General features: G+C 36.8%; 1 protein-coding gene across 1 annotated transcript; it reads left to right on the forward strand.

Moving 5' to 3' along the window:
- Positions 1 to 1,906: 1,906 nt before the first annotated feature.
- Positions 1,907 to 16,831, forward strand: LOC138314485 (transmembrane protein 19-like). Its single transcript, XM_069254843.1, has 6 exons — positions 1,907 to 2,054; positions 2,559 to 2,669; positions 4,142 to 4,279; positions 5,291 to 5,548; positions 8,570 to 8,785; positions 15,824 to 16,831. Exons 1-6 carry the CDS (start codon positions 1,967 to 1,969, stop codon positions 15,988 to 15,990), a joined length of 978 nt encoding a protein of 325 aa, XP_069110944.1. The 5' UTR covers positions 1,907 to 1,966; the 3' UTR covers positions 15,991 to 16,831.
- Positions 16,832 to 20,917: the final 4,086 nt, after the last annotated feature.

The following is a 20,917-nucleotide window of genomic DNA, read 5'->3' on the forward strand; positions in this document are numbered from 1 at the left end:
ATGATCGTTTTAACGGTTACATTTTAAACCATTACAGATAATTCGAAGAGTTCCTGGCCAGCCCAAAAGGCGGTAGCAGAGGGAAAATCACGGCATCCATGTATGCTGGCTTTGCAACCAAAATATTTATGGAGTTTCCAGGAGGATGGTCTGAAGCCTTAAAAAGTGGTAATTATCGTCAATTTATATGTTGTACTGATTTACCAGTAAGAACTAAAAGAAATAGAGAAATAGTCGATAATGACATTGCTACTTATGGTGAATCATATTCAAAATTCTTTGGAAAATGGATTCTCCACAACAATGAGGAATGAGTGACTTCTTTGTGTGATGGTTATTAGAACAGCTTCACGGTTTTAGGAAGAAAAACAAATGGCACGCAAATTATTTCAAAATGTCGAAATCCTGATGTATCTATATGCAAAAAAAAAAAAAAAAAACACAAAAAAACACACAAACAAAAAGTGCTAACAAGTGCTAAGATTTTTTTGATTTGCAATGAAGTCAGGAACCTCCCTTCGCGGTGCCCTGTCATGATCGAATGAAAAGTCTTGTTTGACTTTTGACTTATCATTCTTACGCTAAATACAAATTGTTGTTGTATAACAATTATGGCTTAAACTTCATTTGTCAACCATCGTAAATTAGAAAATATTTTTGAAAAGTGGAAAACTAATATTCCTTGTCACGTCAGCAAGTTTATTGTTCATTATAACCTCGCTTTCGGCCAGCTTTCGTTTTGTGTTCGAAAAATAGAATATGACGGTCTATTTTTATCATTTTTGAAGTAGGTATTCCCCACGTTTTCCTGTCGTTTTAGATGACCAATCATTGTAATTAAATATTCAATAAACATCTGAAAACCATATCTAAGCATACAAAACAAATTATTTAAGGTTTATGTCCCTTTAAAATGCACAATTTCATGGATTTCACCGAATATATGAATAAGGATTAGGATATCTTTTTTATATTCTGTCATTAAGAAAAACAAAAAAGTCATTTCATTTGGTGGAAAAAGAACTGGAAAAGGAAAACTATGGACTCGAATATGGAGCTCATTGTTTTCAAAATTACACTATTTTAAATGTATTAACAACATTTTAATGAACTGTCACATACAATGAGAGTGATTATGATGATTCGATTTCACATTTGTTTTTGTTTATGAACACGGAAGGAATTACGTATGACTTTCACCGTATCATCAACTTGCAAACTGGCATAGGGTAGACAACTCGCATCTTTCGTTTAATTTGAAGTATTAATACGATTTAAGTTAATTTTACACAAAAAAACATATATATTTTAAAAGTAATAAAATGGTATATTTCGTTTAAGAGAATGTGTTTAAATATTGAAGCGAGGGCGAGAGCCGCCATATTGCACCATAAATTTTCTGACCCCTATAAAGTGTTAGGGTTACACCACTTAACGGCTCTCCGCCAATCATTTGGGGACATTTCTGTCCCAGGTGCGATAAATATCTATGTGATTGTAATACATTATGTATATTGATTCTAATGTCATGTCACAGTGATATATGTAATTAATGTATATCATTGAGGTGCTATTTGCAGAATAGTAAATGTTAACAGATTTAAAAAAAAATGAATGTTTGGTCAGTTAAAACCTACTTTTCCAATAATTTTTTTTCTCTGAATTTTAAATCTAAATTGTTTTTTACATCATCATTTTCTAAACATGAAGAAAAAATCTGTTTGTTTTCTGATTGAATAGAGTGCCATATGTGACTTTGACCTGCAGTTAAAGAATTCAAGAATAGTTATATATACTTCACATGTTTTGTAAACAGGGAATGCTTTACATGTCTGACTAGGAGTACTAGCAGTACTTTGATTTTCTGAAATGTATCATTTATTTTCTATTAATAGAATTCCGTGGTGCATTGTGGGAAAATTAGGGGTTTCCTTCATTTCCGGATATTGCTTCCTGTACTTTCAAGATGTGGCTGGTGATGTTGTTGGCGTTTGCTATGCCGGTTAGCATTGCTTGCTGGCTCCTCAGTTTGGTCTACACGATATTTAATGACGGTAAAATTTAATTTTCAAAAGATAAACAGCTGTCAATTAGGTTATCGAATACAATTCTATATTGCGTGCACATTACGTACACGTACAAAATGTAGTATACACACAAGATTGGAGATACACGTTATTCAGTTAGAATATCTGCTGAATATTACAGCAACTCTGGTAGAAAAAATGTCATAATGTGACTCTTGACTAGAGAGATCAAGTGGTAGACTTGCATCCATTACTTTTATTCCTAGAACCAGGTCGCAATTCACGTACATGTATATCAATATGTGCTCATATATACTTAATCCTGTGTAAATAATCCTTTAATTAATCTGCTTTAGAATTATATTAAAACAGCATTGTTTTCAAGGTAGAACATTAAAAAGAAAATTTTTTTTTTGATTTGATGTTATTTTCACTCTCTTCGATGATTTCCAGAGCTCTATGCATAATTTCTAAATTACCAATTTTAAGGCAATAATGATAATTAAAGCAGTGTTGGGTTTTGATTGACAGGTACACATTGTGTGAACCCTTGGAGATGGTTAATGGCTGCTATTATTCCAGTACTGGTTACAAAATGGGGCCTGAAAAAACGCAGTCTCGACAAATCTGGGGCTATTACAGGTTTGTTACATGATGAAGAAGAAACAAGTCTGTGACACTATTTTGATCTGTGATATCACTTTTTATTACTGTTCCTCTCTTATGAGGCTAACTACTAAGAATGGGTTTTTTATGACACATAGATATTTTCTTTTTAATCATAAATGTGATGTCTGTTGAAATGGCTGTACCGTTTGTGACGATGAAATGCCTGTACCGTTTGTGACGATAATGAATTGTAGCTCATTATAGATGTAAAACTTATCCAGATATTATTTTGTCACCTGGGATGAAATCAAATACTTTTTATAGATAGAATGGTCCTTAAGGCCCTATAAACAAATTAGGAATTTCATGGCCATGGGGTCTCTGATTTTCCCTGGAGAGGAATCAAATACTAGTTTATATAGGAAAAACATATTTTTGATCATTATTGTTCCATTTTCATAGAAATGAATCCAACTTGGTTAGAATCATTAGTCTAAGATCATAAGTTAACATCATAGCTAAAGAGGTCTTTGCTGACCCACAAAGACTGAGGGTGGGGTCAAAAGTTGTCAAAATGGCTACTGTTTTCAAAATCTTATGAATTCACAGATGTAATCAAATCAAGTACGGTAAACCTCCGGTTAATTCGAACACGCATTTTTTCCGTAAAAACACGTCAAATTACGAACGTAAAAGTAAGATTTTTGTCGGAAAATCTGCGCAATGGAGTCCCAAAAATGGTGATATATTTTGCACATTTCAACAAAAATGTTTGAATAAAGATTGTATAAATGATCATTATAATGACCATACGACAGATAAGGAATTAACGTCGGTACTCAAAACTAATTTTTACTGATTTCATCTCGGATAGTTCAAATTCACTATTTTTTACCTGAAGCTTAATTTCGGATAATTCGAACTGGTCCATCAATATTTATTTAATTTTGTTCGAACTAATGGAAGGTTTACCATAGTGAAAAAGTCTTAATGCCCTCTATGAAAAAACGTGAATTTCATCATGGCTCTTGGGTCTGAGATTTTCCCCAGGGGAGGAGGTCTGCAAATTTACTGCAGTTAATGTAGGGATAACACATAAATGAGCATTATTTGCTCAGTTTTCGTATGAAATGAGTCAAACTTGGTTAGAATTATTAGACTAAGATATAGCATTTTAGCATCATATCCAAATTAGTCCCGGCTGTCCCTCAGGGGCCAGGAGGCGGGGCCAAGAGGTGGGGTCAAAAAGGCGCAAAATAATGAAAATTTCAAAAACCTTCTTCTGAATTCACAGATGTGATGAAATCAAATAATCCTCATAAATTAAAATGTCAAAATGATCAAATCTTTGACGGATGTTAAGAGCCTGATGGGTGCAATGGACCAATATATAGTGTTGATTTGTCTTTGTTTCATCTAAAACTCAGCTGACCTTTGAGGCCAATTGGCCTGTTGTTATTGAATTCAAATTCTTGTAAGAATAAGACAATACTTTGTTATTGTAGGACTGGTAATTGGTTTCATCCTTACCATCAGCAGCCTTTGTTTCTGTGCCTGTCTACTAACATTTTTTGTACTGGCATCAAAAGCCACAAAGTACAAATCGTCGATTAAGAAAAAGTTTGAAGAAGATTTCAAAGAAGGTGAGATTACAACGAAATGTTTATTCAATACTTGTTCCCATTCTCGATACTCCAGCGGTTTATATCCATCCCTGGATCATAGTAAAAATGAAGGCAGCTCAGGAGGAAACATTTGAACCAATCACAGGCCTTCAAAAATTTCCTTTGCAGACTACAGAGAGTGTGACGCCCAAATTTCAAAGTCACACATTCAACCACTTTACATTTATTTGGCTCTTTTGATACACTTCAAAGGACTGAATTACCAGTTCTGTTCTGTTACCTCCAGTTTTACTATGAGATAATTCAGGGGTGGATATAACGTCAGTGATAGTAACCTCTGGAGTATCAAAGAAGACTTGTTCCATAAAAAACTATTGTATGATTTCCTGCAGTTATTAAAAAACAACAAATTTAGACATACAAATTTGATTAAAATACAATCATTATTTCCTTTCAATTTTACCTTAGTAGTACATGTATGTTGGGCTGATGAAGAGGGATATCCCTCGAAATGCAGACACTATTACCACTCTGTGATGTATACTTATGGAAGAGAGATTATCAGGATTGAAACTTTGAGACCAAATAATTAGGGTCCACAGATTAAAGACGATCCACCCACTGCAGACAGAGCATCAACAGTACATCATTTGAACAATAAATAATTTATAATTGTGTTTATATGTGCAGTCTACTAAATTTTGCAATTTTGTTTATTTCTGGAAATTGTTGTTCTCAAACTGAGGTAAAAAACATTCCCTTCTAAAAAGTGTTGCTTAAAAATTGAAGAAGAAGACAGAAACACTTAAAAGAAAACTATTCCCTCTTTGCATATTACATAGTTATCAGCCCATGTGGGTAGGTATTGATTTTGACATCATGCAAGCGTAACGTCATACTTTTCAGGGAAAGCGATGTGAATTGCGCTCACAAAATAATGACTTAACAATCGATACCTACCCAAAAGGGAGCTAACTCTGTAAAATCTAAAGACGGAATATATATGTATACTGATTATTGTATAAACAGGAGGCCAGAGAAATTGGATACAGGTGCTGTGTAATGGCGGGATCGCAGCTCAGTTTGCTGTACTTTACATGTTGGACAGTGGGTGTACGGAGAAGGTTGTCGACTTCCAGATGTGGTACAACTCCTCCCTCTTCTCCATGGCTGTTATGGGTGCTCTGGCCTGTAGCTGTGGTGACACATTTGCCTCGGAGATTGGAACTGTTTTCAGTGTCAATACCACACCCCGACTCATCACATCACTACGAAAAGTACCAAAAGGTAACTCATATAGTACACAGACATTAATTCATGTTTAGCATATTTGACCCAATTAGCGCCTCTCCCCCTTTTTAAGGCCTCAATTTCATATGCCAAGGTATAGATAAAGACTAAATTTTAAATTCTGTGAAAGTTTGATGTGTATGTATTTCATTATTCGCTTTGTCAAGTGGACTAATGCATATAGTTATCTATAAAGTTTTTTTTTTTTAATTATTATTTTTTCATTAATGAAATAGAATTGTATTACATGTATCTTGGGTATGTAGGTATATTTTATTGTTTGTTATGGAAAATTTACTTATCCATTATGTTTCACTAAAGAATTCACTTGTATCCTGTAAAAAGTTATAATTCAGTATAGTAAGTCTAACAAGAAGTAATGATATGTTTATATTAGATTCTTTTTTACTGGAAAAGTGTATTGCACTAAACCTTAGCATATTTAAATCAAATAAATCAGCACACAAACAACTGGACGTTTTGTCCGGCATTTTCTTAAAAACTTCTAGGAGCGAGACTAATAACAACTTCCGGTATAGTATCCGGGAAAGATACAAAGAGTTATCGTAAGGCTGCCAGTGGTGAGCTTTACCATTCTCAAAAGGTCTTGTTTTATTTTTTTTTTATAGATATATAGATATAGTTTTTGTAAGGAATGCTTTCTTCATACATATATGTATCTTAGATTCAACTACATCAGCTGTGCTATCATGCACACAACCTGAAATATTCAATATGGGATTTTTATAACAGAAAAATTTGGATCAAATTCATTACAATTTTTGTTAGTTCACATCTGTTACCTGGGCCCAGTTTCACAAATATTTCTTAACTTAAAGAATCCTTTAGCTTAAAATTCTCTATAGAATGCATTACAGAAGTTAAGGAAAACCCTTAAGATTTTTTCCTTAACTGATGTAATGCTTTCGTATGGGGAATTTTAATTTAAGAGATTCCTTAAAGTTAAGAAATGTTTATGCTTCAAGGGAGATAACTCTAGCAGACTTATGTCATCTGGAAGATGCGTTTGGAATGGCCAGTTGAAATTGGATGAATTATGCAACTTGATAATCAATAAATCTGGTTAGTGAATTGGTTTTGATTTTATTGTGCCTTTATGGAATAGTGTTAGGCAGTACATAGCATGTAGATAAACAAAGTAAAATTTTCTTACCACATTTTGTAAGACATTGAAGTAACAAATAGATTAGTGATATAAATAATACAATCAAATTATATTTTATCATTGATTTATCACTCGGGGAAATCAATTATGAAATAACGGAAACAATTTTTGGTTCACTTGAGCTTCATATAATAGTTGATCCTATTTGATGATAAGTAGTACAACAGTTACTACCAGTTAGAAATATCAATGCTGAATTAGTATAGGCAAATAATTTTAAGGGAACCTGCGACTTTGAATATACCATGTTGCAGCCAAAGTATATACTGTAAACGATCATAAGAAGGCTATGATATCCCATTAGTTAACTTACTGATACCCACCATTATAATTTCCAGTAATAACTGTAACTGATACCCACCATTATAATTTCCAGTAATAACTGATACCCACCATTATAATTTCCAGTAATAACTGTAACTGATACCCACCATTATAATTTCCAGTAATAACTGATACCCACCATTATAATTTCCAGTAATAACTGTAACTGATACCCACCATTATAATTTCCAGTAATAACTGATACCCACCATTATAATTTCCAGTAATAAATAACTGATACCCACCATTATAATTTCCAGTAATAACTGTAACTGATACCCACCATTATAATTTCCAGTAATAACTGTAACTGATACCCACCATTATAATTTCCAGTAATAACTGTTAACTGATACCCACCATTATAATTTCCAGTAATAACTGTAGTTTGATACCCAGAACTCCGACCAGGCTTATAGTGGAGTGTGTTTTACTTTGGTAGATTTTGCGTGATTTACTGTTTATGATTATGTAATGAGCTTGCTGTCAGATATTGGTCTATTACTATATACATTGGGTTATTACTAGACATTATGACCAGGTTTATTGAGAACTATTTCTTTTTATTAGAAATTGATTGCCATAGCAAGGCAACAGCTTATAACAAGGTACAGGGCCAACACAAGTCAAGTCCACAATATATCTAAACAAAACAGCATGACTACAGACAAAAACACATACTGGTCACCAGACATGGACTTTTTACCACACATGGACTTATTACAAGAACTAATTAACAGGCATGGCCTAATTATCAAAGTACGAAAGTTAGGAATTGCAGAGAATGTGATGAAACCTTTAGATTTCCAATGATTAATTGATTCAAAGGAGAGAATATTCCTATCCATATTCCCATAAGGAAGACTATTTTTCTCTCTTATACCTACCCTTTCATATTGTCATTTGCTCTAAACATACAGAAAACCACTCTGCCATTGTGAATTTTTATGAAAACTGACTTAAAATGTATCTCGATATCATTGACAACCAAAAGTTGTATTAGAAATCCTGTTGTTCGTTCTTGCTATTAAATTGACCATTGGTAGCCAGGTGGTACAGTAAGAGTGAGCAGGAATTGCATGGGTAGGTACTGTATGCAATTGTTTTATGGATTAACTATTCGGGCCGAGACAAACTAAGTCTATAAAAGTGGTAGTATCTGCTCCTGCTTAGCCCCCAGCATACAGGGAGTAGGACGACTGGTTCGCCCGTTGCCAGTATAATGTGATCGGATGGGATGTGTTGCTTGGTGTCTTCAGTTGCATGCTTTAGTGATATAGCACTATAAAAAGGGCAACAGTTCCACTATACAAGAAGACACAACACGAATACCGCAGTCTCCCAGGACACACACATACACGCATCACACCGCATACATGGATGGCCGTCCTTACATGACCCTGGCTGTTAATAGGACGTTAATTAATCAACAAATAAAAGAAATAAAAGTGTATGACATTAATGCTTTATCTGAAGAATGACCAGAGGCATCCTTCTATGTTGTATAGGTACTAATGGAGGAATAACAATGATTGGAACACTAAGCAGTGGAATGGGCGGGGCATTAGTGGGCGTGGCTTATTACCTCACCCTGTTACTTTGTACCAGTGACTTCCAGCTTCACAAGAGCCCCGCCCAATGGCTCATCATCCCGACTGGGGCACTAGCAGGCCTGTTAGGATCGACCATCGATTCCTACCTAGGGGCTTTGTTCCAGTTCTCAGGTAAGATTTGGGATCACAGGTAAAATGGGGATCACAGGTAAAATGAGGATCACAGGTAAGATTGGGGATCACAGGTAAGATGGGGGATCACAGGTAAGATGGGGGATCACAGGTAAGATTGGGGATCACAAGTAAGATGGGGGATCACAGGTAAGATTGGGGATCACATGTAAGATGGGGGATCACAGGTAAGATGGGGGATCACAGGTAAGATTGGGGATCACAGGTAAGATTGGGGATCACATGTAAGATGGGGGATCACATGTAAGATGGGGGATCACAGGTAAGATGGGGGATCACATGTAAGATGGGGGATCACAGGTAAGAAATGGGGATCACAGGTAAAGATAATGGGATACAGGAAGATGGGGGATCACAAGTAAGATGGGGAGATTACAGGTAAGATGAGTGATTATATGTAAGATGGGGGATCACAGGTAAGATGGAGGATCACAGGTAAGATTTGGGATCACAGGTAAAATGGGGATCACAGGTAAGATGGGGGATCACAAGTAAGATGGGGGGTTGCAGGTAAGATGGGGGATCACAGGTAAGATGGAGGATCACGGGTAAGATGGGGGATCACAGGTAAGATATGGGATCACATGTAAGATGGGGAGATTACAGGTAAGATGGGTGATCACATGTAAGATGGGGGATCACAGGTAAGATTGGGGATCACACCGGTAAGATGGGGGATCAAAGGTAAGATGGGTGATCGCATGTATGATGGGAAGATCACAGGTAAGATGGGGGATCACAGATAAGAAGGAGGATCACAAGTAAGGTAGGGAGATCACATGTAAGATGGGAATCACATGTAAGATAGGGAATCACATGTAAGATGGGGATCGCAGGTAAGAAGGGGGATCTCAGGTAAAATGGGGATCACATGTAAGATGGGGGATCACAGGTAAAATTAGGATCACAGGTAAAATGGGGATCACTGTAAGATGGGGATCACAGGTAAGATGGGGATCACATGTAAGATGGGGATCACAATGTAAGATGGGAATCACATGTAAGATGGGGATCACAGGTAAGATGGGGATCACAGGTAAAAGGGGATCACATGTAAGATGGGGGATCACAGGTAAGAAGGGGGATCACATGTACAGTAAATGGGGATCACAGGTAAGATGGGGAGATCACAGGTAAGATAGGGGACAGGTAAGATGGGGATCACATGTAAGATAAGGGATCACATGTAAGATGGGAAGATCACAGGCAAGATGGGGAATCACATGTAAGATAGGGAAATCACATGTAAAATGGGGAATCACATGATCAAGTAAGATGGAGGATCACAAGTAAGATGGGAAGATCCCAGGTAAGATGGGGGATCACAGGTGAAATTAGGATCACAGGAAAAATGGGGATCACTTGTAATATGGGGATCACAGTAAGATGGGAAGATCACAGGTAAGATGGGGATCACAGGTAAGATGGATAAGGTAAATGGGGATCACAGGTAAAATGGGGGATCACAGGTAAGATTGGGGATCAGATGGGGATCAATGTGGGGATCACAGTAAGATGGGGATCACAGTAAAATTGGGATCACATGTAAGATTGGGGATCACATGTAAGATTGGGGATCACATGTAAGATGGGGGATCACAGGTAAGATAGGGGATCACATGTAAGATTGGGGATCACATGTAAGATGGGGGATCACATGTAAGATGGGGGATCACAGGATATAAAGGATCACAGGGAGGGACACAGGTAAGATGGAGGTCACAGGTAACATGGGGATCACATGTAAGATGGGGATCACAGGTAAGACGGGAGACCACAGGTAAGATGGAGGATCACAGGTAACATGGGGATCACATGTAAGATTGGGGATCACATGTAAGATGGGGATCACATGTAAGATTGGGGATCACAGGTTAGACGGGGGACTCACAAGTAAGATTGGGGATCACGGGTAAGATGGGGATCACATGTAAGATTTGGGATCACAGGTAAGATGGGGGATCACAGGTAAGATGGGGGATCACAGGTAAAATTGATATCACATGTAAGATTGGGGATCACATGTAAGATTGGGGGATCACAGGCAAGACAGGGGATCACATAAAGATGGGGATCACAGGTAAGAGGGACACAGTAGATGGGGACACAAGTAAGATTGGGGATCACAGGTAAGATGGGGGATCACATGTAAGATTGGGGATCACAGGTAAGATGGGGAGATCACAGGTAAGATGGAGGTCACAGGTAAGATGGGGATCACATGTAAGATGGGGATCATAAGTAAGATGGGGGATCACATGTAAGATGGGGGACCACATGTAAGATGGGGGATCACATGTAAGATTGGGGATCACATGTAAGATTGGGGATCACAGGTAAGATTGGGGATCACATGTAAGATTGGGGATCACAGGTAAGATGGGGATCACAGGTAAGAGGGACACATGTAAGACGGGGGACCACATGTAAGATTGGAGATCACAGGTAAGATGGGGATCAAAGGTAAGACGGGGGACCACATGTAAGACGGGGGACCACATGTAAGATTGGAGATCACAGGTAAGATGGGGATCAAAGGTAAGACGGGGGACCACATGTAAGATTGGAGATCACAGGTAAGATGGGGATCAAAGGTAAGACGGGGGACCACATGTAAGACAGAAGACCATCACATGTAAGACGGGGGACCACATGTAAGATGGGAGATCATAGGTAAGATGGGGGATCACAGGTAAAATGGGGATCACAAGTAAGATGGGGGATCACATGTAAGATGGGGGATCAAGTAAATGGGGTAAGATGGGGGATCACAGGTAAGATGGGGGATCACATGTAAGATGGGGGATCACAGGTTAGATGGGTGATCAAAGGTCAGATGAGGGTGATCACAGGTATGACCCGCCACTGAGACGCTGTGGTTAATGTAGAGATAAAGATTCCATATAGCCCGCCACTGAGACGATGTGGGAAATGTAGAGATAACTATTCCACATAACCTGTCACTGAGACACTGTGGGCCAGGGGGAATGCAGCAGAGATAAGGATTCCATATCGCCTGCCACTGAGACGTTGTGGTGAATGTAGAGATAACGATTCCACATAACCTGTCACTGAGACGCTGTGGTGAATGTAGAGATAAAGATTCCACATAAGCCCGCCACTGAGACGGTGTGGTGAATGTAGAGATAACGATTCCACATAACCTGCCACTGAGACGGTGTGGTGAATGTAGAGATAACGATTCCACATAACCCATCACTGAGACGTTGTGGTGAATGTAGAGATAACGATTCCACATAACCTGTCACTGAGATGTTGTGGTAAATGTAGCGATAACAATTCCACATAACCTGCCACTGAGACGGTGTGGTGAATGTAGAGATAACAATTCCACATAACCTGCCACTGAGACGGTGTGGTGAATGTAGAGATAACGATTCCACATAACCTGTCACTGAGACATTGTGGTGAATGTAGAGATAACGATTCCACATAACCTGTCACTGAGACATTGTGGTGAATGTAGAGATAACGATTCCATATCGCCCGCCACTGAGACGTTGTGGTGAATGTAGAGATAACGATTCCACATAACCCATCACTGAGACGTTGTGGTGAATGTAGAGATAACGATTCCACATAACCTGTCACTGAGACGTTGTGGTAAATGTAGCGATAACAATTCCACATAACCTGCCACTGAGACGGTGTGGTGAATGTAGAGATAACAATTCCACTTAACCTGTCACTGAGACGCTGTGGTGAATGTAGAGATAACGATTCCACATAACTCGTCAGAACATAGTAGCCTGTCACTGAGGATTCCACATAACCCTTCACTGAGACGCTGTTTTCAATGTGAAGACAACTATGAGTCACAAATCACAGTAACCCTAACGAGTGTATGGTGTACGTAACGAGTATTGTGCGCTAGTGATAGACAACCATCTCCAAGGGAACGTTTGTTTAACACAAGAGATCACTGGTTTTCAAGCGATTTGAATGAGAGTAATTGCGTTTAACTCTCAATAGCCAACACATTTCAGAGATTTACATCCAGATCGATGTCTAGTTCTAATTTAAGTGTGAAGTTGATTGACATTTCGGTTAAGGAACTTTTCTTGCTAGTCGACACGTCAATGAATAAAAACGGAATATCTCGTCAGAGGAACTGTGGCTGAGAACAACATCTTTAGGATCAGTCACTCGTATTAATGCTTTTGATCAATCTATCAATACTTTGTTTCGAAATCTGAATTATTCAGAACACTATCATTAGTTAGGATATATCACTATTTAAATAATTTGTTTCAAAATCTTATTTATTCAGAACAATATCATTAGTTAGAATAAATCAATCGTGTGTATGATTCGAAATCTTATTCATGTGAATACGCTATTTCCGAAGGTATAAATAGCTGCCTAATGAAGCAAATATTAGTTTTTTTTTCTAATTAACTGAAATTCGTGTTTAAACAGTTACACCGTTATTACGGGAAATGCCAGCGAATAGTAAAGTGAGAACATTACACCACGGACGTCCATGATCACACCCATGATGTCTTTTAGACAGTGCCACAAATTGGGAAAACCGTATTCATATGAGAACTTCTTGAAACCAAAATATCAGAGCCCAAAGTTTCATTGATGAAAAATGACTGTTAACGTTATATTCATCCATTGTACCGTTTTCGGCACAATTAGTATCAAAGACACAGATAATGTTCGCTGATATAATTTCAATGCTTTCATTATATTAAGTAGATACTCAGCAAAAAAGTTAAAAAAAATGGAGAAACTTGTCAAAGTCACTCGGATCAAGATCTGTTTAATTGATATACACGGTCTTGTTTTGCTTACATAATAAAATGCAGAATAACGTTATGATGTTTCCTGAAAGTCATCTCGTACGTATTATTTTTAGATTGCTAAATGACTTAGTGTCTAATTAACAAAAGCCAATTAAGGGTCACAAACTAATTTTGGGGATGTTCATGTTGGCTAGTTTCCTACCGATACTGCCAATTCCATTCATAATTCATGTCATGTTTGGCTCAGAAATTGTTCTAATCAAGGAAATGTCGTTATTGTCGATTTTGTACCACATACCCACAAGGCACCATCATCGACTGCGGTCATATTTACTTTGTGTGTATTGGGCGGCGACGAAATAATTAGCCATTTATCTTGGCGCAATTTGAGTAATTTCCTCAATTGCTGAATATCCTACCTTACGTCTATATACATTGATTGTAATACTGAATATTTATCATTTCAAATTAATTTCCGTCCACAGAATTCTGAGTGCCCTATCACTACAATCTACAGGAAGGAGTAGTGAGTGGTGATGGTATCTTTACCCTGTAGGACTGATATCTCGCTAATATTGATATCAGTTGAACATTTATTTAAAATTTGTCTTTTGGAATGATATTGATTTTGTCATGTTAAGAATGATCAGTGAAACCACGCCCTAGATGTATTGCAGAAATCTGGCCCGAACCACGAGTCGCGCGGCACCAGTAGCTGGCTCATTCTGGTACCGGTCGCATGCAGGAAAGGGTGTGGCATCCCGATCACCTTTATCAACTATCATTTACTATCATTCATATCGCGTAATCTGCTAAAATTTGAAGTTATTAGTGTTAGTTTGAACAGGTTAATGATGTCAATACGGAAGGAGGGGTGTGCTACCACTGATGAGGCATTGCAATCATGTGAAGTGGTAATGGGTGAAGCAAATGATTAATGGTTTTATGACATGGTTAATCTGCAGAAAGCCTTTGTGGCCCTCCACACGGTCAGTCTTCAATGTCGCCAATTTATTTTTGGGATCAAAGAGAGTCGATCTGCTGGTATTGTAGATAACCTCCAATATTATACCAATTCTCTCGTAGATAATTAGGTTGGGTGACAAGGAACCAATCGGTGTCAAGATAATATCTGACCTAAGAGATATACCCAATCGGTGTGGAGATAACATCTAACCCAACATATTTATCCAATCGGTGTCATGATAACGCCTCACCCAACACGTATACCACATATAGTGGTGCATTTACGTAACCTGCCTAATTAGGATCTCCTTGTCACGTATGTGTGGGTCTGTCAACAATAAAAAATACACAATAGAATCTTTAATGGACTCGATTTAGGTCTTAGTGAATTAAATTTCTGTAGACTTCCATCACGCAGATATAGTTTAAATGAAAGAAAATCCAACCTAGTTTGCTTGACCTCAAATGTTGCCTTATTATCTTCATGAAAATGATGGAATATTGTATACAACACAAAAGAGCGGAGACAATTTGTTAATTAATGTTATACATCTGTAAAAAAGTTATTATGGTTCGTAGTTTGTTTTACGGCTTACACATTTTTTATAGAAATGAGTGAAAACCTCATGAAATCAACTTTTGACTTATAGTTTATAAATCTCACGTTCTTTGTTGTAGACTTTAAACTGGTGGTATTACTTATCGGTTTATGAATCGGGGTTTAAACTAGAAGTAAATACAATATTGATGGATATTTCTTCTCATGTGATCTTTATTAAACCAGAAGTAAATACAACAGTGATGGATATTTCTTTTCATGAAATAAGCATTTCATGAGACGAAAATATTTCGTGCTATTAAGACATTCATGTTCAAATTACTTTGTATTTAAATTTGTAATACGTTTAAGGAAGATGTTTAAGTGGTCTTATCGTAAATGGTTAATGATGGGATGAAAACGAGTTTTTTTCCTTTTTTTAGCTGATTCATGTGATTTGCATGAATTTTCTTTCTTTGAATGTTGTAGCGCACGCTCAATGTAAACTCTATGTTGTTGTAGATACATATCATAACTATTTGTGTGTTTTGTGTTTATTTGAGAGGAGTGTCCTCCTTAGGGAAATACGTTTATCTGCTTTAAAATATATATAACTTTTGAAAATATAGGGATATTGGCCCGAAGATTGTGTCTAAGTTACGTTATTAAGATTTATCAATAATTCCTGCGAATTTCCATGAAAATTGACCTAACTTCGTTTTCCATGACTTTCTCCTGTAGGATTTGACCGAGAGAAAAAATGTACTGTGGAGCATCCGGGACCAAACATTGAGTTTATCAGCGGTACTGAATTACTGGACAACCATAGTGTTAACTTGCTGTCGGCTCTTCTGACAGGACTCTTAACACCCAAAATAGCCTTCTACTTGTGGCAGTGTGTCGTCTGATGGTCTCGATGAGGTAATGAGGACTCCAAAAAGCGGACTTCTTGTGTTCGGCTATCGTACGATAACGGTTAACAAACAATATATTACCGCCTTCTGCCAGTTGCAGTGTGCCATGTAAGACGTTAGCGCCATAAGTAGTTTCCTTGGTATGGCAGTGTGAGTCGGCTGAAGTGACAGAGGACTGATAGCGACATAATCGTATTGAATACTCAGTTGGTGTATTATTCAGGTTTTAACTTGATACGTCGTTGATGTCGCAGGTTTTTTTGTTAGCTTAAAACGGTCTGGTATAGCATTGACCAAGAGTTTATACAACTTCTGCGGTACACTGCATGAAACGCCATTGTTTATTTAAACAAGAAATTATACATGTACCGGATCTGCGATTTTATGTGCAATGAACAGGCGTAGCATTTATATGTCGAATGCATAATTACAATTTTAATTAGTCATGCATTTCTTATTATTTTGCTTGATAATAGATAGAAAATACATCATTATTGATGAACAATGATTTAAGAAAACCAGTTATTTGCTTCTAAAGAATATATTTGTTATTGAAGCATTTGTCTTAAGATTGGCATTGTGTATGCTCGCATTTACATATGGTGAGGTTAAGCGACGAAATGGTAATTCCCAATATCTGTTCTGTTTTCTGAAATTCTTGTAGATTAAATGTTTTGTCTTGGTTTTGTGAAACTGTTACAAATGCTCAGTAATGTTACAAAGTTCTCGATAATGTTACAAATGCTCAGTAAGATTACAAAGTTCTCAGTAATGTTATAAAGTGCTCAGTAATGTTACAAAGTTCTCAGTAATGTTACAAAGTTCTCAGTAATGTTACAAAGTGTCAGTAATGTTACAAAGTGTCAGTAATGTTACAAAGTGTCTAATGTACAAGTTTACAAAGTGTCGTAATGTTACAAAGTGCTCAGTAATGTTACAAAGTGCTCAGTAATGTTACAAATGTTCAGTAATGTTACAAAGTTCTCAGTAATGTTACAAAGTTCTCAGTAATGTACAAAGTTCTCAGTAATGTGTACAAATGCTCAGTAATGTTACAAAGTGCTCAGTAATGTTACAAAGTGATCAGTAATGTTACAAAGTTCTCAGTAATGTTACAAAGTGCTCAGTAATGTTACAAAGTTCTCAGTAATGTTACAAAGTGCTCAGTAATGTTACAAAGTGCTCAGTAATGTTACAAAGTGCTCAGTAATGTTACAAAGTGATCAGTAATGTTACAAAGTTCTCAGTAATGTTACAAAGTGCTCAGTAATGTTACAAAGTTCTCAGTAATGTTACAAAGTTCTCAGTAATGTTACAAAGTGCTCAGTAATGTTACAAAGTTCTCAGTAATGTTACAAAGTTCTCAGTAATGTTACAAAGTTCTCAGTAATGTTACAAAGTTCTCAGATTGCAGTGCATTTGCTAAGGGTAATATTTGCAATGAATTTCATTATTTTGTTATTTTGTTCCCATACAATAATTTTATTTCTTATCCTGTCCGTTCCTAGCCACCGTACTTCTGAAATATAAAGTGTCCTATCCCGATAAAGGATGTGATATTCTCAATGGTCCAACATGTGCTCGGACATTTCGGGCATTCATAAATGAACTAGTGCAATATGTTCTTGTACTATTGGTTATCCCCACCAGTTGTTGGACTAACTGACGTCCCAGTGTGTGATAATATTAACGCCACTCACGCGTTCTTGAAGGACAGAGGAATGATACATCATTTGAAAGGGATTAGTAACACGGGTATCTTGTTATGTTTTAGTGTCTTTTTTTACAATATGTTGAAATCTATTGTCAAGTATTCATCATTTGAGAGAGAAAACAAAAAAAATGTTTCATGACTACTGTAAACAGATGTTAATTAGTCATCAATCTAACATTTATTGGTATCGACATTGAAGTATACCGAAACCTCTCGGAATTACAATATTTGGTTCAACACACTACCAAAGTGTTTTTTTTTTAAAATAATTTCTTACAAACAAGACAATATTTCAACACAGCAGAAATCCGGAAAGGAAAAGGTCATGCTCCATATTGAAAATGTTTACGACCTGTACATTCCTGGTGATAGCAGCCGAATGTGTCACTGATGTATTTTTTTACGGTTAATCACTCCATCACGTTAACATCGAGCAACTGATCCGTACATACATCTCAGTGATATAACAGTGCTAAGTGGTTTGTACCTGTGGAAATCACCTGTAGCATTATCCTTTATTCATCAGAAAAGACGAATATGCAAGCACTTTGTTCTTTGGTGAATTACTTAGGTCATTTTTCTCACCCCAACAAATATACGATATTTCCTGATAAGGCGATATGTATATTTTTACCTGATTTCTATGTAACTCTAGTCCTATTAATTGGCTTTCGATTTCAAAGCGTTGCCTTTAGTGTCGGTGTAAACCTGTGAGGCCTGTCAGTGTAGGTGAGATACGATCTGTGTTACTTTTGAAGGGATTTAGCCAGCTGTGGCGAACGGTGTACAAGTGCTCTCTGTATTCGAAAGGCAGATCGAATGTGATGGAGCACTACAAAAAACACTTTCATTTTTGCTTGATTACTAATCGGATTCCATCCCGGGGGTTGAATAGCGCTTTGTTTCAAATGTTTTCGTTTGATTTATATCGAGTCTATTCAACCTTGATCATATTCCATTCACTAACAAATTAAGTCTTCTCATACATTTTCTATTCATGCTCGATTTCCGAGCGGTGACTTTGCAGGCAGGGGAAACCAAGCAAATATATGAATAAGCTTCGAAAAATGCAATGAGTAAACGATTATAATACTAAGATTGAATTTAAACGACTACTAATCAACTGCTATCATGAGGAATTTCATTTATTTAACAGTCAAGACCACTAGTCTTTAGTGAATTATATTTAGTTAATCATGATATGAATTTATGGCAAAGCCTCAGAAGAGTGCATCTTCATGTAAAAAACAGGCTAAAAAACCTAGATTTTTTTTTACATATGTATGTACATTTTTTCACGAGATTAAAACTGTTTAAAGTTGTGGGCCGGTCATTGAATTTTCGTCGCACTTACATTGCAATTCTAAATACAACTCTGAAGCTCTATTGACTTAAGGCAAGCCCTTAAAGTGCGAAGCCGGACAAATAAATAAGCCAAGTGAAAGAACTCAACCGTGTCTCTTCCAAATCGCTTAAACATTTGCAAATTATATATTTGCAAATTATATCGATGACATTGGGCTTCTGCTGTATAAAAATTACGTTAATCGGAATTACAAGAGCGTTTTCATAAAGAGGTTTTGGTTTTGTTAGAAAAACAACACTTATCGGATTCAAGAAAATGTCAAAGGAAAATTAAAGAAATCGCATGGAAGGAATAGTTAAGAAATCATTCTTTTTTTAATGTCTCAGTTAGTACATCATGTCGGATTGAATCGTTAGACTGTATTATTTTATGCATTTAATATGTTCTAAAATTAAAAATATCTGGAAAAAGGTGACGAATTGGTGCTATTTTGTATTTGTTCCAATGTTACCTTGCCTCTTAACTTTTGATTTTTGTTTTGTGTAGGTTTACTACTGGAGCTTCCATCTTTGGCCTTGGTCAGTTCCACATTGTTTCATTGTTAGGATGTTCTAATCCCACATTGATATACTTCTCTTCAGTACCAAAGAAACTCACAGTAACTGGCCGAAAATGTTGACATGTTACTTTTTTTCAGTAATCCATTAAAAACATAAGAGTTTGGGAATTACGCTGTGAAATCATTCAAATGGCTTCAGGTGCTTTTTTTAAACTGTTAGTTAAATCACAGAAATTATGTACTTTGAAATTGGCGTTTCCATGTCTTATGAATGTTAATTTGGCAGCATACTTGGAGAAATCACTTTACAAATACTAACAACACTGACAAATGTCAAATGAAATTGTAGACCACAATTTGGCTTCATGGTCTGACCGTACATGTATGTACTAATTTCGCTTCACTATAGATGCAAATATTGCCAGGACTGCCTAAAATCGTTTTCAGCTCTTATTTGTACTTGTGAAATTAAAACTTATACATTGAATGTACTGCAATTCTCAAAATGTTGGTAACTTTAGGTGATGAATAACATATAAGAAGCGCTTCTTGATTCGTGAGTATGAAAATTACGGCACATATAACTTTAAATTCAGGTCACACATTCCTTATGCACTTCTCCGATGTCGTTTCTTCTTAGTTTTGTTGTCTTTCTAAGATTTTATTAACGTGGAGATTTTTTCAATGCTTATATACACAGTGAAACCACAGGTAGGTGTCGCAATTCGTGGTGAATAAAACTCACTTCTGTACATGTGTTTTACTTACTATTAACGTTAGTTATTTATTGACTAAAAAGAACACACAAGTCTGTTTCTCGATATCGTCGTTCGTTTATGTTTGACCATAGAATGCAACTAGCAATTTCAAGAGCGATAGAAATATTACGTACGTGCAGAAGAATCCGCCGTTTACTAGTAAGATCAAATAGTCGTCTGAGTGCCGTTTTGCAGACATGTGCGCGGAAGTGAGGTCACGACCGCACTGCGCTTGTTCAGAACTTCTATTCTTTGTTTCCGGGCGGGATTTCCCGGGATAAAAATATCATGTAACCGAGAAATCCCAGCTAGCAGGCCATTACGGCACACATAAAGCTGACATATTTATTGAAAGACTACTATCGAAATTTACTTTGATTTTGGAACTATTCATATTACAAAATACGAAGTGGCCGTACGTACAGTACACAGACTGTCTAGAAAGTCTATTTCAGTACGGCACCGGAGGACTACCTATATTTAGGCCTAATTAAGATTTCAACAACAAATCCGATATACCGCCAAACTCGATATATCGCCAAAATCTAGGAAAACAGAAGGTGGCGATATAACGGGGTTTTACT

Source organism: Argopecten irradians, chromosome 2, assembly GCF_041381155.1.
Source record: "Argopecten irradians isolate NY chromosome 2, Ai_NY, whole genome shotgun sequence".
Taxonomy (NCBI): Eukaryota; Metazoa; Mollusca; class Bivalvia; order Pectinida; family Pectinidae; genus Argopecten; species Argopecten irradians.

What these genes read in the sequence shown, in the direction of transcription:
- LOC138314485 (XM_069254843.1), top strand. Translation starts at nt 1,967, where the DNA reads ATGTGGCTGGTGATGTTGTTGGCGTTTGCTATGCCGGTTAGCATTGCT. An exon ending in CAAATCTGGGGCTATTACAG is followed by an intron (nt 2,670 to 4,141) that starts GTTTGTTACATG and finishes TTGTTATTGTAG; the next exon opens with GACTGGTAATTGGTTTCATC. An exon ending in ACTACGAAAAGTACCAAAAG is followed by an intron (nt 5,549 to 8,569) that starts GTAACTCATATA and finishes TATGTTGTATAG; the next exon opens with GTACTAATGGAGGAATAACA.